General features: G+C 31.7%; 1 protein-coding gene across 1 annotated transcript in view; it reads left to right on the forward strand.

The window, feature by feature from the left end:
- The window catches only part of LOC137624738 (alpha-2-macroglobulin-like protein 1), a 90,001-nt gene extending 73,183 nt beyond the window's left edge, over window positions 1–16,818 (forward strand). Inside the window, exons 16-29 of the mRNA XM_068355690.1 lie at window positions 4,808–4,886; window positions 5,523–5,682; window positions 5,991–6,219; window positions 6,624–6,820; window positions 7,087–7,166; window positions 7,663–7,784; window positions 8,379–8,529; window positions 9,046–9,179; window positions 9,269–9,373; window positions 11,925–12,317; window positions 12,821–13,036; window positions 14,371–14,604; window positions 15,174–15,329; window positions 16,371–16,818. Of these exons, the coding sequence (XP_068211791.1) occupies window positions 4,808–4,886; window positions 5,523–5,682; window positions 5,991–6,219; window positions 6,624–6,820; window positions 7,087–7,166; window positions 7,663–7,784; window positions 8,379–8,529; window positions 9,046–9,179; window positions 9,269–9,373; window positions 11,925–12,317; window positions 12,821–13,036; window positions 14,371–14,604; window positions 15,174–15,329; window positions 16,371–16,400 (2,286 nt within the window). The 3' untranslated portion in view covers window positions 16,401–16,818. The remainder of the gene's footprint in view (window positions 1–4,807; window positions 4,887–5,522; window positions 5,683–5,990; window positions 6,220–6,623; window positions 6,821–7,086; window positions 7,167–7,662; window positions 7,785–8,378; window positions 8,530–9,045; window positions 9,180–9,268; window positions 9,374–11,924; window positions 12,318–12,820; window positions 13,037–14,370; window positions 14,605–15,173; window positions 15,330–16,370) is intronic.
- Window positions 16,819–17,500: the final 682 nt, after the last annotated feature.

The following is a 17,500-nucleotide window of genomic DNA, read 5'->3' on the forward strand; positions in this document are numbered from 1 at the left end:
CCCCATATGATTTTATGAGTGACTCTTACGCCATAACCACTTCCTGAATTCATAGGTTTGTCAGCCGCATCTGCTTTCTTGTCTGAATATTCTATCCAGTCATTCCTGGCATTTCTTTTGAATTCACTATCAATACTGGAATTCTTAGCATGCTCTACCTTGTAATCTTTATTACATCCTTGAAATCTTTCAACAATTAATTTCTGTCTGCCTCCTTTTTATAGTATCCCAAGTATCATTTCATATCTATGGTTTCTTGTTGTAACTGCATGTCCTGATACTTCCCTACCAACAGACTGATATATGTCCTTATCACACCATTCTTCAATAATTGTCTACTCTTTGTCTCTTAAAGTCTCTAATACCGCAAATCAATTACTACATTCAATTTTAAAGATTTCTGTGTTCATTTAATCTAGAAGTTTGGTTGTATCAACCCTAGGTATTCTATCAACATTTCTGTTTAGTGCTTTCATTCGTAATTTCAGTGTGGTAATGAGGAGCTGGTGATCACTACCAATACCTACCCCTCTATAGCTTCTTACATTTCTCAGACTTCTCCTCTCTTTATTAATGACTATGTGATTTATTTGATTTTTGTAATTGCCACATGGGGAAGTCCATGTATATTTTTGGATGTTCTTGTGCTAAAAAATAGTTCCTCCAATAACAAAATTGTTTGTTGAACAGAAACTTATGAAATGTGCTCCATTTTCAGTTGCATCTTCGCCAACACATTCAACACCCACCACAGTCTCTATACCTTGATTATTCCTTCCAACTTTAGCATTGAAGTCACCAATTTCAATTTTTATATATCATTCTAGGATCTCATCTATTACACTCTACAGTTCCCCATAGTATTCATCTTTGTCTTCCCCAGAGGAATCATTTGTTGGTGAATATCAAACTATAATACTCATATTGTATTGCTTTCATTTAAATTTTGTAAATAACAATCTACTATTTAAAGCTATTCTCTCGTTTAATGCATTTTCTTTTCTTGGTGTCATCATTATTCCCACCTCTTCTCTTCTCTTCTAACTCCATCCGTCCTTCCTGAACACACACACACACACACACATATACACACACACATATATATATAAATATATATATATATATATATATATATATATATATATATATATATATATATATATATATATATATATATATATATATATGTATATGTATACACACACACACACACACACACACACACATATATATATATATATATATATATATATATATATATATATATATATATATATATATATATATGTGTGTGTGTGTGTGTGTGCGTGTGTACATACATATATATATATATATATATATATATATATATATATATATATATATATATATATATATACATATATATATATTCATATATATATATGTATATATATATATATATATATATATATATATATATATATATATATATATATATATATATATATATATAATCCATAACTTGTCGACTGCAAAACGAAGACCTTAGACATGCCATTCCAATCGTGCCTGTATATGATCTTTCTATGACAGTCTATGCCAGCAATTTTTTGCCCCGTCAATCCATCGACTTTTCTTCCTTCTCCTGCTTCTTTTGCAATATCTAAGGACTAGTTCGATTGCTCTTTATGTCCATCCATTATATGTCATTCAGTTTATCTTTCCTACCAATGTGCATTTCTTTTTCTTACCTGTCAGAATATCTTCTACTTGAGTTTCCTCTCGTATCTATATTGTTCATTTTCTGCCTCTTAGTGATAGTCCCATTACAATATTTCCAAGGTTGTTCGCGTTGTAATTAACTTATTTTCTAAGGCTTTAGTAAGGCTCTAAGTTTCTGATGCATAAATTGATACTGGTAGGCTCCTCTGATTTAATACTTTTCTTTTTCGAGTTAGTCGCATTTGACACTTCATATTCTCATTTTGTTTTCCAAAAGCTCTAAATGCTTATCCTTCTATTACTTTCGTATTTATGTCCTGGGGACAAACTTACTGTCTATCGTGAGCACGCTTATTCATTAACATTATCTGGAGGTTCATCCATTACAATTATTGGTTCTCTCTACCGTTTTATTGATCATTATATTAGTTTTACTCATATTCATTTCTAGTATTACATTTCGGCTTTCTCTAATAAAATCTTCTCTTATCTTTTGCAATTCTTCCCATAATTCACTAAACAGAATTATGTCATCTACAAATTTTAGGTAGTTGAGGTATTCCCCATAAATGTTAATTCCTATATTTCTTCATTCTAAACATTTCTTTTAGGTATTCTGTGAATAATTTTGGAAAGATGTGGGTCTCCCTGTCCAACTCCTTTCTTAATGAGAGTCTTTAAGTGGTTGTAATTTTCCTATAGATATCTTCAAGTTTTCTAACATTTAATTCATCTATTCCTTGTCTTCGAAGTGCTTTCATTACTACTAAAGGTTTGACAGATAAAAAGCTTCAGTGAGTTTTGCTACTATGAATTCTCCTGTATCGATTTTCATAGTAATTGTTAGACCATCTTTTCCTCCTGCTTTGCCTCTTTTCATGCCTTTTAATGCCCTCTCTATTTTCCCTGCTGTTAAAATAGCTATCGGCCTAGGTGTTTCATTATTTCTATTGGATGAATTATTTCTTATCTTTTGTTGATATTATTTCCATATTCATCTTTTGATATAAATATCTCATGACACCCTGTTCCAATTCTACCTTTCAATAACTTAATGCTTCCTCCTCTCTTTAGTTTTGGTCTGATTGTGTTTACGAACGTGTTAGTTTTTTTTTTATTATTGTTGTTAATAGTTCTGCTAATTCTATTTCATAACTCTTGGATTTTACCCACATTTCCAATCTTTTCTTTATTACATTTTTGGTCTTTTCTGATAGCGTTCCTTGATCATGTTAAGGAGATTTTCCAAATATCTATTGTGCTGTTTCCAATTAAAGTTTTGTTAAATTACGTTTGTTTTCATCTTTACTTGCTTCCACTTAATCATGTAGCTGGAAGTACCTATTTTTATATTTTAAGCTGAACTCATGAGATTTTTTTATTACAAAAATTTTCATTTTCTTTCTTACAATTAGCTTTTCTGTTAATCTCGTTTAAATCTAATAAAATTTTGCTACTTACCAATCTCTTGTTGCTTGACTTAAACTATTTTATCACTGTTACATGTTTAACTAAATTACTTATTTCACATAAAATATGATCTATTTCATTTTTCGTTTCTCCAGATGGGCTTCTCCACCATTATCTGTGCTCCTTTTTATGGAAAGTTTTTTTTTTTTTTTTTTTCATGAAATTAAGACTGTTTCTTTAAGTAAATTCTACGATTATATCTCCTCTGTAATTTCTTGTGCCTAATTCAAATTTACTTACTGTTTATACTCTTCCTTTTAATGAAAACAATTTCAAATTGTCTTTTGTTTTATTTTTTCAAAGATAGCTCCAAATTTTCATAAAAGTTTTTTTTCTTCCTCTGTATAGAATAATATTAGTATGAATAATCTTCAGTTTATATTATTTTCTTTAGCTTGATAATAGTCCTGCAATTCTAGCGCTAACACACACACACACACACACACACACACACATATATATATATATATATATATATATATATATATATATATATATATATATATATATATATATATATATATATATGTTACCTTCTTAATGTGGCTGACAGACACGTCCCACTGCAGGAATTGCTAAAAATATCTGGACTAGAACATACACACACACACACACAAACACACACACACACCCACACACACACACATATATATATATATATATATATATATATATATATATATATATATATATATATATATCTATATATATATGAATATATATATATATATATATATATATATATATATATATATATATATATATATATATATATATATATATATATATATTTATATATATATATAAACATATATATATTTATGTATATATATATATATAGATATACATATATTATATATATATATATATATATATATATATATATATATATATATATATATATATATATATATATATGTGTGTGTGTGTGTGTGTGTATGTGCTTGTATATATATATATATATATATATATATATATATATATATATATATATATATATATATATATATATATATATATATATGTATATATATATATATATATATATATATATATATATATATATATTTATTTACATATATATATATATATACATATCTATATATATATATATATATATATATATATATATATATATATATATATATATATACATAAATACACACACACACATATATATATATATATATATATATATATATATATATATATATATATATATATGTATGTACATATATATATATATATATATATATATATATATATATATATATATATATATATATATATATATATATATATATGTATATATATGTATGTATGTGTGCGTATATTTATATGTGTGTGTTGGAAGCTCCCTAATCATGGAAGGTTTTCTAATCTATATAAAATTAAGTAATTATAATGTCAGGCATTAAATCTCACCCTTTGATTTTCAAATATAAATCATGGAATAATGGTTCAAATGCAAAGCTTGTATTTTCTTCATAGCCTTTAAAATAAGATCATATTTTCAATGTTTGATGACAGTGATTTAACAAATGCAAATGGGCATTAGCTCATCTATCATATGAAATATGTCATGATTTTTAACGAATATTCTACACAAATCAAAAACTGTGGAAGAATTGTAAACATACGATTTTCTGGACAGGATACTGGCTTGCTTGTGCTGACGGATCTTACTGTGGAGACAAGACCATGCCGATCCAATAATTACAATTATATTGATGGTAAATATCGACTTGAAAACAGTTTCACATAGAGTAAATATCACAAAAGATCATCTGCAATTTCACCAGCGGTTAAAAAAGTTCTCTTGTCACACTTTGGGATAAGAAAAGTATCTGTGGCATTAAAGCTCAGTTTACACGCTAGCCTCTAACAAAACACAGATAGCAGACAATCTGATATGTCTCAGTTGGAAAGAATCTTTCTGATTCATAGGTATCTTAGTTTTATGTTATCAATTTGATAAATTCTAATTATACAGTATTGTATAATATATTTCCAGGAATAATCCTACATTGTAATATCTTTTCAATACATATATCGGTAGGCTAATAAAACCATTTTTGGCAGGATTATGCAAAAAATTAGTCAGAGTAAGTTTAAGGCATTATCTCATCTCTTCCATGTGGGGACAATGTTACTTTAACTTGATTAGCTCTTTCTCTCGTTTACTTTCTATATTTTATATGATCTTTGCAGGTGGTAATATAATAATCTAAAAAGTTATTAAATGATGATGATTATACTGACTATATGGATGTATGTGCAGATTATGAATTATAGTCTCAATTGTATATTTTGTAAATTTTCTTATGATTTTTTAACCAATAGATAATTAATCTGATATTTATATCTAGATTATTTCTATGCCGAGGCCTTTGCTCCAACTATGGCTGCTGCAACATCTCCTGCACTAGGGGAGGCTGGCGGTAGTGATGTTACAGATGAAGGAAGTAATCGAGATGACTCTCGGGACTACTTCCCTGAAACCTGGTTGTGGCAAATGGTGGTTATGGGGTTAGTTATGGAGGGAGAATATTAAAACTGTTAAGAGTAAACACTCTTAGATTGTTCAATCTTCTTAAGCCTGGACTTGCATTGCTGCATTTGCTCAAAAGACAAAATTTTTTGGCTAAGAGGGAAATTGAAATTACCTTATTGTGAAATTAACAGCATTTGTGTATTCTCTATTTCTATCCTAATTATTCCTTTACTGCCTGGATAGATTATCAATATTTAACACCTTTCTCTTTCTCTTGTCTATGATAAATAACCCGTCGATCTGTTAGCCATTCAATAAACATTCCAATCGTTCTCCCTACCAGTGAGGACGGGCAAAACCAAGAAGACCTCCAGTTACCTGACACCATAACAGAATGGGTGGGAGAAGCGGTGTGCACTCATCCAGAAAAAGGCTTAGGCCTAAGTCCCTATGCAACCATCACCACCTTCACCCCGTTCTTCATGGATATGACCCTTCCTCCATCTGCAAGACGAGGAGAAGACATCCCAATTTTGGTGTCTGTCTTCAACTATCAGAATGAAACATTGCCTGTAAGATTCAAAATCTTCCCAATCATAACTTAGCTGATAGACAAACCTAGCCTACTTAATCCTTCGATTCTTACTCATTATATACAGGATTTTATAGCTTTCCAGTCTTTTATTGACAGGTAGATCAGTTATCAAAGTAACAAGTTAGCCAGTCTTGATTCAGAAAGAAGAATACTCCGTGTTTCTTGCATTTAAGTGATGAGTTTAAAGGAGGCCTTGAAGGGAGGATCACCCATAGTCGGCAGTTACCAGAGAGATGTTTCCAGAGTAAAAGTAAATCTAATTTGATCAGAGTTCAGGAATATCTTTTGATAAATTCTTATGGGTACAATATGATGTATAATATTTGCTTCCCCTTTGGGAACGCTGTATTTCCATAATTGATTTTTTTTTTCTCTTTTTAGGTAACAATCACTCTTGTAGAAAGCAGTAACTACACATCTACTACTACATTGGCTGAACTCTGTGTGAGCTCGAATGACAAAAGGGTGGCTGAGTTTATAATAACACCTTTAGTAGTTGGAGATGTTAATCTTACATTCACTGCTGCTGTTAATAAACTCAATACTCAATGTAGTAGTACCACGACCCTAGAGAAAAGGTGAGGTTTTTAATCATGCTTCATGAAATGATATTGCTCAAACAGAACCTTGGAAAAAATTATTGTAAAACTTTTATGTATGATTTTTCCCACCTTTATATACTTACAACTGGTTCAGGCATAGGATTTTTTATTTTGATTTATGAGAGGCTACATATGGTACAAAGCCTAGACAGGTAAATATATGCATCAACCGTTCAAAAATTTTCATGATATTTTTAAGAATTAGATATAGAAGTGATTATAACCTTCTTTTGATATTTCAGTGATACTATCATCAAACCTTTAAGGGTGAAATTTGAAGGAGTGATCGAAGAGAAAGTCGTCAGTGATTACTTCTGTTTAGGTGAGAGTATTTACCTTTTATCAAATGCAAAATGTCCTTTGATGATCATCTATAGCTTAAGACCAATTCTTTATTCATACCCCTCAATTTTTCTTTCTTTATTCAGTTCTAAGAGCAATGTGTAGGACAAGAATAAAAATAATTAAACATGGCTTCTTTACATGGAAACCAATATGCTAAATAGGGGATGATTGTATGTAAATAGAAAAAATATGGAAGAATTTAATAAAGTCAAAACAATCATCAAATAAACAGATCAATACACTATAGAGTACCTAAATTATAGAAACTATGGCAAAGGAATAAGGTTCTTTAGATAAGTCTTTTAAACATATTAGGACTACATGCATCCTCTGAAGAATTGTATTTTTGCAGGGAGGGTGATAGTATGGAAGAGATATTAATGATGAACAAAAACACATGTAGAGGATATATGTTTACAGAAATATCTATAATATAGTGGAAAATCACCTTCTTTCATATTTCAACTTAACAGTGAATGGCCAGCTTCAAGGTGTTCCAGAACCTTGGTTCATTAGCACTCCGGAAGGAATCATACCGGATTCAGAGAGGATTTTTGTCAGTGCTACGAAGGATATTATGGGACCAACCCTCGAAGTAAGCTAAATTCATATATGAAGAAACTGTCTTAGTAGTTAAAACATAGTTGTGATAATAATCAAAAAAAATTCTCATTAACAGAAGCCGTTCGTTAATGAGGAGATTAAATGTACAAATAGTAGTACTGTGAATCCCCTATTAGTATTTCTAGCATTTCTATAAAACAGCTTATATTGCCATTTTTTTATTGCTATTATTAGTATATCTAGTAAGCATTCAATCTGTATTAAAAGAGTCATAAGAGCAAAGCATCAATTATTAGAATGTATATATAGATACATCAATTCTTAGTAGCTATTAATTCTGAGACCTAGGGGTGTAAAGTCATCTAATCATCTAAAGGCTGTACACAGCTAAATCTAATTCCAGTCTTTGTATATCCTTTCTAGAGTGAATATTAAACGCCTCGGTGTGAAGCTTTGTTGATTACAAAGGAACATTTATTTGGTGCAGCTGTCCTTTGGAAGAAAACATACTCTGGGCACAGATAATTTCCTATGTTTAATCGGTAATAATAGTACAAACGATGATAAACGTTCTTTGTTCTCAGAAAATAATCTGGTACTAGAATAAACTTTTGCTCTTTTTCAGAACTTGGGAAACTTGATCCGGATGCCTTACGGATGTGGGGAACAAAATATGTTGACCTTTACTCCAAATATTTATGTCCTTCAGTATTTGGAGGCCATTGGACAGTCAACTCCAACAGCAGAACAAAATGCAAAGACTTACATGGAAGCAGGTGGAGCACATTCAAGTTTTTTTTTTTTTATTCATCTTCAAAGTTAAAAAAAAATCGGCAGACTTCAAAGTAATATCTCCAGTAAAGAAGAGAGGCGGAATTGTATAGAGGAATAAAGGAAGAAAGAATTAACTTTAGGCATTAAAAAAAAGGCTTGTATTGTTAAAAGGAACTTATGGGAGAATTAATTCCTATTTTATCAATAGTTTTATAGTAAACTCTCAAGATTAGGTGAGGCTAAAAGATTATTCATAAATTGAACCGTCATGGAAATCAATCAAATTCCGGAATAAAATAGGAGTAAATTTTAGCCACCCATTGGTAGTGCACCAGAACGTTTGAAAACGCAATGCCGGTACCTACCAATTAAACAGAAGGAATTAGAAAAGTTGGAACTTTATTCCGACTTCCTTTATGACCTATATGAACTCGGTTAATAGCACCCTTGAGTTTCACTTCCAGGTCTTGGTTTTGACTCTCCTTTGAGGTAGAAATTTATAAAATTAATAATTTCAGGATACCAGCGCGAATTGACCTACAGAAGAGATGATGGGTCATACAGTGCCTTTGGTAGGTACGATGCTGAAGGATCAACTCTGTTAACAGCCTTTGTCCTTAGATCATTCGCTCAAGCTGCTCGATTTATAACAGTAAGTTATCTCGATTCCTCGCAAGGTCTCACAATAATGAATTTATTGCAAACTAAGGAGATTACTAACTCTCATTATTCTTATTTCAGATTGATGAAGACGAACTCAAACTGAGCACTTCCTGGCTACTGGGTCTCCAAGACAAGGATGGATGCTTTGCTCTGAAAGGAACAGTTCACCACAAGGATCTTCTGGTAATGACCTCCGTCAACAAAGTTGGAAAGAGGTTATATTTTATTACCACCGCCAACGATATTGGAAGATTATGTTTTATCTTCTGTTTGTGTGTTTGTGTAATGTTTTAGTTTGTTTGTGAATAGATTCTTGGCCACGATTTTAATTGCAGAGTAATTAATCTGGCAGGGATTAACTATTATGTAAAAAGCTGGAAATTATTTGATTTGGAAGGTCACGGTTAAGCAAAGTATCCAATACACGTAATCAGCTATAAGTTTGGACATCATTGCCACAGATGCTTAAAAATTCGTTCATTTTTGAGAGTATGAAAATCCAAGCCAATGAATACATGTTAAGGTCAAAGGTCAAGGTCGAGTCCAAGGTTAAGGTCAAGCGAAAGGTCAAATTCTGGTCATCACCCACACGGCTGCAATTTTAATCGTAAAGTAATGAAACTTGCTGGGATTTCAAACTGTTAAGTAAAGAGCTGAAACTGATTAAACTTTGGAAGGTCAAAGATCAAGGTCATGGCCGAGCAAATTGTATTACTTAATCAGCCATAAGTTTGGACATCCTTATAACAGAGGTTTCAAACTACAGTAGGTTCATATTTAAGTGTATGAAAATCCACCACAACGAGAAATAAACTGCCGTGGTAGAGATCTGTACTCTACCACTGATTAAACTTTGGAAGGTCAAAGATCAAGGTCATGGCCGAGCAAATTGTATTACTTAATCAGCCATAAGTTTGGACATCCTTATAACAGAGGTTTCAAACTACAGTAGGTTCATATTTAAGTGTATGAAAATCCACCACAACGAGAAATAAACTGCCGTGGTAGAGATCTGTACTCTACTGAGTGCCTTTCTAATTTGAAATGTTAAAAACTTCAGCTTACGATGATATCCCGATCAAGGGAAGATACTGATTCTATTTTTTCCCCAGACTCTATATCTTTTTAATATTTTGTATGAAAAAGATGTTCATAAATTGCAGGAAGTTTAGGAACAAAATATACAATATAAATCTTAGTTGACCGGGAAGAAAACCTATGTTTTCTTTTGTATTTTGCACGTACTGAATGAGTTTTTCACGAAACATGACTTCATAAACATATTGTGCTCAAAACGCATGAAATCTCGTGTCTTTTGAACACACTTATACATACTGTATACACATGACACATTACACGGAAACATATACATACACACCTTCACTCACTCACACTATATATATATATATATATATATATATATATATATATATATATATATATATATATATATATATATATATATATATATATATATATATATATATGTATGTATACTGTATATATACAGATATACATATGTATATATGTATATATATATATATATATATATATATATATATATATATATATATATATATATATATATATATGTGTGTGTGTGCGTGTGTGTGTGCGTGTGTGTGTTTGTGTGTGTGTGCGTGTGTGTTTGTGTTTGTGTGTGTGTGCGTGTGTGTGTGCGTGTTTGTGTGCATGTATACATACACTCGCGCACGCACATACATGCATATATATATATATATATATATATATATATATATATATATATATATATGTGTGTGTGTGTGTGTGTGTGTATACATGCACACACACACACACACACACATATATATATATATATATATATATATATATATATATATATATATATATATATATATATATATATATATATATATAAATGTATATATATAAAACTCTTAATTAAGTAACACAATTAAACACAGTCTTCCATGTCATGTAGGTTTATAATTCCTATTTGACTTGGTAAAATATTATGTGCACTACTTAAGAACATGAGAGAAAAATTCACTTGTAACTGATGACGGTAGGATGAGGTGTGGTGAGTTATCATAGAATTGGGGAAGCAATAAGGTTGGCAGAATATGTGTAAAAGATTGGCGAAGGTTTTAAAGTGTCTGTTGTACAATTAATAAGCCAGCAGTCTTGTTAAGTCAAAATGGGGAATTTTATGCAGTTGCATATAAAAATGGTGAAGCTCGTGTCTTCTGGTGAAGGGAGAATTGATACATAACAGGACAGCAATTGAACGGAATATCTTAGCTGGTTCAGTCTAGTGGAGAAAATGGGTGACAGAATTTAGGATAGAATGTGCTATAAAGGGTTAGATTGATGATGTGAAAAACATTTTGGAGAGGAGAGAGTGACTGCAAGAGAACATTGAAATTTCGTGTTTGTTTGTAGATTCAATATGCTTCTAATGAGATAATTGTATAGAAGTATGAAGCAACTAATGCTGTAGAACATTCCCACCTAGGGAGTTCATTCCCAATTCGGCAGTTCATAGATGAATAGCCTTTCTCTATTGGGCTGTTTACTGTTGGAACTGTTTTACTGTTAGGTGTCAATCTTTACTGCTCGAGATACACTAACGACTCCTCAGAGCAAATCCTAGTAAATATGTGTTTTTATTTTACTTTATTTTATTTTATCTATTTATTTTAGTCATTTATTTATTTTATTTTTATTTTTTTATTTTTTTTTTTTTTTGCAGGGAGGAGTAGACGGCAAATCTCTGGTACCTCTGACAGCTTACGTCTTGATATCAATGTTGGAATCTGGAAGGGTAAATGACACATCTCCAGTCACCAACGCCATCAGTTGCATCACCTCATCTTCTAAAACTGACCCCTATGCGAACTCCCTCATTGGTTACGCCCTGGCGCTTGCTTCTGACACCAGGGCAAAGAACCTCGTCGATACAACGTATAGTACTTTAACTACTAATCCAGATGCTTTAAACCAACCGACTCTTGTGGAAACTGCTGGATATACTCTCTTAGCTATGATGAAGGTCAACCAGAACGCATATGTGGCAGAGGCTTCAAAGATGGCAAAGTTGATTTCCAGTAACAGGAATGGCCAAGGAGGATTCGTGTCGACACAGGTAGTTGATGGACTAGAGATATTGTTAGGGAAAATTCTGCATCTGTTTGTGGCTATGAATATCCATTTTGTATTTAATCCAACTGTGTGTTTGGCATTATCTCACTTCTTACGTTTTATCACACAAACAATCAATTCTGAAGTATTATAGATTCCAAGTCCAATGACTATTTTTTGTATTGTTTTGCATAAATGTTATTATATTTTAACTAATAGTGATAATAGTAATATCAATGATAAGATGGAAGTGACACTTTTTCAACACCCCCCACCCCCCTTTTTTTTGAAATATTACTGTTGCATCAGCATATTTTATTTTTTTTTTCTGAGACTTTCTTAGTTTCTTCTAGCTTTCTGTTAAAAACTACTAAATTCTACCATTATGTATTCATCATTTCTGGAAGAATGGCATAGTGCTGAAAAGTAAACCAATGGAAGCTTTTGCAATAGGAACAGTTTCATTAAGAAAGACTAGTAAAGAAGAACTATCACTCTCTTCCTCAGGATACTGTCATTGGATTGCAGTCCCTTGCAACGTTCAGTGAGAAATACCCATCGCCGACAGGAACCATGAACCTAGGAGTTTCAGCCGGTAACGAGACACTCACTTTTACTCTGAATGACGCAAATCGTCTTTTAATGAATACCAAGGACGTCACTCAGAATCCCCCCTTCAATGTCAGCCGAACAGCTACGGGTGAAGGTTGTGCTCTAGTCATGGTAGGTGTTTAGAGACTTAGAATATTACATGAACATATGGGCTTCTTATTATTGATATAAGTCCTTTGATTTGGAGTAGGTTTAGCAAAGAACAAGACGCCAATTATATCCCCTCTAGTCCTTTTACTGCTTATACAAATAGGAAATCTTTTTGCAGAAGTGTTCTTCAACAATAACTGATACATACTCCTTGACTTATTCATAGGGTTTAGCAATTGTATGTCGATCACTTACACTATACCATTCAATTTGATCGCACCTGAACTCTTGCCTTATCATTTGATACTTTTTGTATTTTCTTAATCTCCCTTAATTTCTCATATACTGATTACATTAACTTATAATGTCTGATTCTCTCTTTGCGGAAAATATTTCTCAGACATATACCAAAGTGTTTCACCTAATTTCCATACATAATTTACGCCTTACCTCCGTAAAAGTAAAATTTATATGACAATCGCATAATGCCTTACTTTTACTTGCTCTGCCTTGCTTCACCTACCTCTCAATATATTTCTTTCATCCTGCTATCATCAATTGCATATACTTTCATAAAATTGTCTGTATAAATCCCTTTTTATCTTCCACCATCCATATTAGTATTTATTGGCTCACATTTCCTCTGCAGCTCTCCCGCTAATATAACTTTTAAATTCTTTCACGATTGTCTGCAGCTTCTCACTATCACCAACTAATAGTGTATTATTCGTAAATATCGACTACTTGAAATTTCATTCAATGTTTTCCTTTCTTTATAATCCAACAGACTTGTAACTAATTTCTCTTTATTCTCTGACTTCTTTCATTACAAAACCCTACATTATTTGGATTATATTTTTTACAAAATACTGTTATTTTACATAACAACTCAAAATTGGATACCATCGTCAAAGAAATATCTGCAAGTCTGCTGTATATTGATTGTATCAGTTTTTATTCGTTGGTAAAATACATTTAACCTTTATGAATAATATTCACTTTCAACTATTTTGCATTAAACGCATTTCTTGCACAATCTCTTACTTGTTTAGCCAGGCTCTGTTATTACGTTACCAACTATTCCTTAAGTTATTTGTTTTCATTTGTTATTACCATACCAGCACAATCCCAAATAAAATGGTCTACATTATTCTAAGTAAACCTTACATATATTTACATAAACTTTCTCACACATAAAGAACTATTATTTCTCGTACGAGTTTCTAAGTCAAAACCATCTTTGCTAATTCCATTCCATATATTATATACCATCTACATGTCGTGCATTCCTTGATCATAATGTCATTATTATTATTATTACTGTAATTATAATAATTATCATAACTATTTCACAGCTTGTTCAGAGGTATAACGTCCCAGAACTGAAAGAAAGCACAGCATTCTCGCTGTCTGTGACCCCGACTAAGCTGAGCTGCACAAGTTACAACATAGAGGTGTGCGCTTCCTACCTTTTACAAGATGGGAGTTCTAATATGGCCGTCATTGAGGTAGACCTCGAAACGGGGTTCTCAGCTGTCCGCAACGACTTACAGAGTTTGGTTGACCAAAATAAAATAAAACGTCACGAGGTAATGACAGGGATCAAAGTCTTTTCATGTATATCTACTTCATGCAGTGACGTGCCTTAAATGACAGAGATCGTAGCCTATTTAGTAAAATACCCTTGATAAAATACTAAATATTAACTGCTAGATTTAATTTCATATTCGTTGCAAAAATCACTATGCAATTTCTCTAAAAAGTCCATCTTTTATTTTCTACACTATATTTGATAAAGTAACTATAGAAATTTTATGTCAACAGTTTAATTAGTTATATCAAATGGTACATATGCTATTTCCGGCCAATAATTAACAGATTAGACTTCTTTGTTCAGACATTCCTCATTTTGACCAACCATCTTGAGACATTGGTTAGGTTTAAGCTTTCAGTTTTTACTGGTCATAGATGTTAAAGCTGCTATTTAGATTTCCAGATCTAATGTTTAACAAGAATGAAAAGTAGGGCTGACTAATAATATGGACAGAATTAGTAATAAAATAGGATTTGACCTCATAGAAAACGTAAGATTGCATTTGAAAGTGGGGAAAACAGAAGAAAGAAAAGACTTCGAAAGGCTAAATTTTTCATATTCCAGGAGGACGACGGAGTCATATCTCTGTATCTGGATGCCGTGACGTCATCACAGACCTGTCTAGTCTTCGGGATGACGACAGAAACGAAAGTAAACAATGCTTCACCTGGTACAGTGTCCGTCTATGACTACTACGAGCCGAAGGAAAAAGTCACACAGGTTTGTTTATTCTTATTAATCAATACATATATTTCTCTTATTCATTAATTTCAAGAAAGCCAATCAAATTGCAATGTATTTGATAAAGGTATTTTCACAATGAGCTAGGAAAACAGATGTCAAAATGTGTCAAAAGGAGATTTTGTAAGTAATTAAACACTTAAACAGATAAATCAAAAATTTTACTTGTAATGATGTTTATTTTCGTTCTTGTTTTCTATTTCTCTTTATTTGTTCGGTTACCTCATTCATCCCCCTACTTATTTATTTGGACTGATCTAGAAAGTCCTATAAACTTCCTTGTTTCTGTTAATTTCTATAGCATAAGCATTCGGAACATTCTTTCAGAAAGTGGGACTGCCCATCGCATATCCACTCTCTTTTTTATAATTTCCTTCTAAAGTTTATTAAATTGAAGCTGGGGTTCTCACACAGGAGGATTCCAAGAGAGTAATGTAAAGATTAACTTTTCATATTGATTAGTGTTAGGAATTGCATTCATATAGCCTATCACCAGGGCCTGTGAGACCATTCATGAAAATCTTACAGTTGCACTATGGCGTTGATGTTAGAAGGAATTGAGGAGCCAGATGAAGGAAATAACAGATGTAAAGCAGTAAGATATAAAGAAAGATCAGCCAAGGAACGATGAAAATATGCAACTACCCTCAATCAATACCTGAAGCATTTTGCGTTAGATATACATATCAATTGTAATATTAAATAGAATATAAGTATTAACCGTAGAATTTGAGCACAGATTATTATTATTATTATTATTATTATTATTAGTAGTAGTAGTAGTAGTAGTAGTAGTAGTAGTAGTAGTAGTAGTATTATTATTATTATTATTATTATTATTATTATTATTATTATTATTATTAGTGAAGGGAGGGAGATTCACCATGCCAATGCGTCAAACTTGATTCCTACACAGGTTGCCTGGGAATTACTCATTGGCATACGTATGACTCAGGGTCAATGGTGTGATATCTCAGACGCTATTTGATGATTGAACTAAATTTTAAATTTTCTTTTCAGAAATATGTATCGGATAGGCAAGGATGCTGATGGCTTGATTCCATACACTTAGGAGACTGACGACCCGAATCTGTTTATGGGAAATTATTGTCATTTAATCTCGTTTGCTACAATATTTTAGTATTAAAGTGAGATTTACACTTTTTCATATATACTCTTGGGCACCTTACCTTTTTCTCTTTTGATTCTGATGATGTGTTGAGGCAAATGCTTGAATTTTTGTGCCACATAAGCTTATCAATTTTCAAGTAATACAACTGTCTTTAAAGAATAAAAATTTTTGAAGATATCAAGGAAAGATGCCTTAGTCTCATTAAAACTATCGGGGAAAACTAGATAGTCATTCAATTTATAGTTTAAAGGAACATGAAATTGATAAACTTACTGTAACAGCTTTGTTTTCTTTATGAAATATTTATTCTACTGAATCTACATTTCGCGTAACGTGTTATTGTTCGCGGGAAAAGAAACGTATTTTATTTTGATATGTAATGTATATTACACAACATGAAAACTTGCAATCACAATTTGTTTGACTTTCCTACAAAAGATTTTCCAGATTGTAAAAGGTTTCGTCTCGTCAATCCTTACTGATAATGAAGGATTTATCTTCTACATATCAAATTCTCTGAACCAAAAATATGGGCTATTACGAGTCAATCTATTTTGTACATAGAATAATATAAATACTTGGGAAGATTAAATTCCTTACAAACTTAGTTTTTTTTTCGTCTCGTTCTAAGGGAAGATTCCTGTAGTACACAGCTAGTTGATATTGTATAGCATGAGTAAGAGGTAAGTTACTTTATGCTCGAAAATCAAGAATATACGCATATGATTCTTGTTTAAGACTTTTTTCCAACCAAACTGGAATCGGTGAGCAGCAGAAAATAGCTACTGAAAACAGGTCAAGTACGTTTCAACTCCTAACACACAGGGCGATTAGTTTTATGGTTTTCAGTGACATTTATCAAGCCGTGAGCATCCTGAACTTGTTACTTGAATGTTGCAAGTTACCAACCTTCATTCCACACTAGCAAGAATTAACTAACCTCCTCTAGAAACAGTGTCCAAAAGGTTCTGTAAGATTTCCAATCGGAGTCTGTTACGGTCAGCTTTATTAAAACGTT

The sequence above is a fragment of the Palaemon carinicauda genome, chromosome 31 (assembly GCF_036898095.1).
Source record: "Palaemon carinicauda isolate YSFRI2023 chromosome 31, ASM3689809v2, whole genome shotgun sequence".
In the NCBI taxonomy this organism is placed as follows: Eukaryota; Metazoa; Arthropoda; class Malacostraca; order Decapoda; family Palaemonidae; genus Palaemon; species Palaemon carinicauda.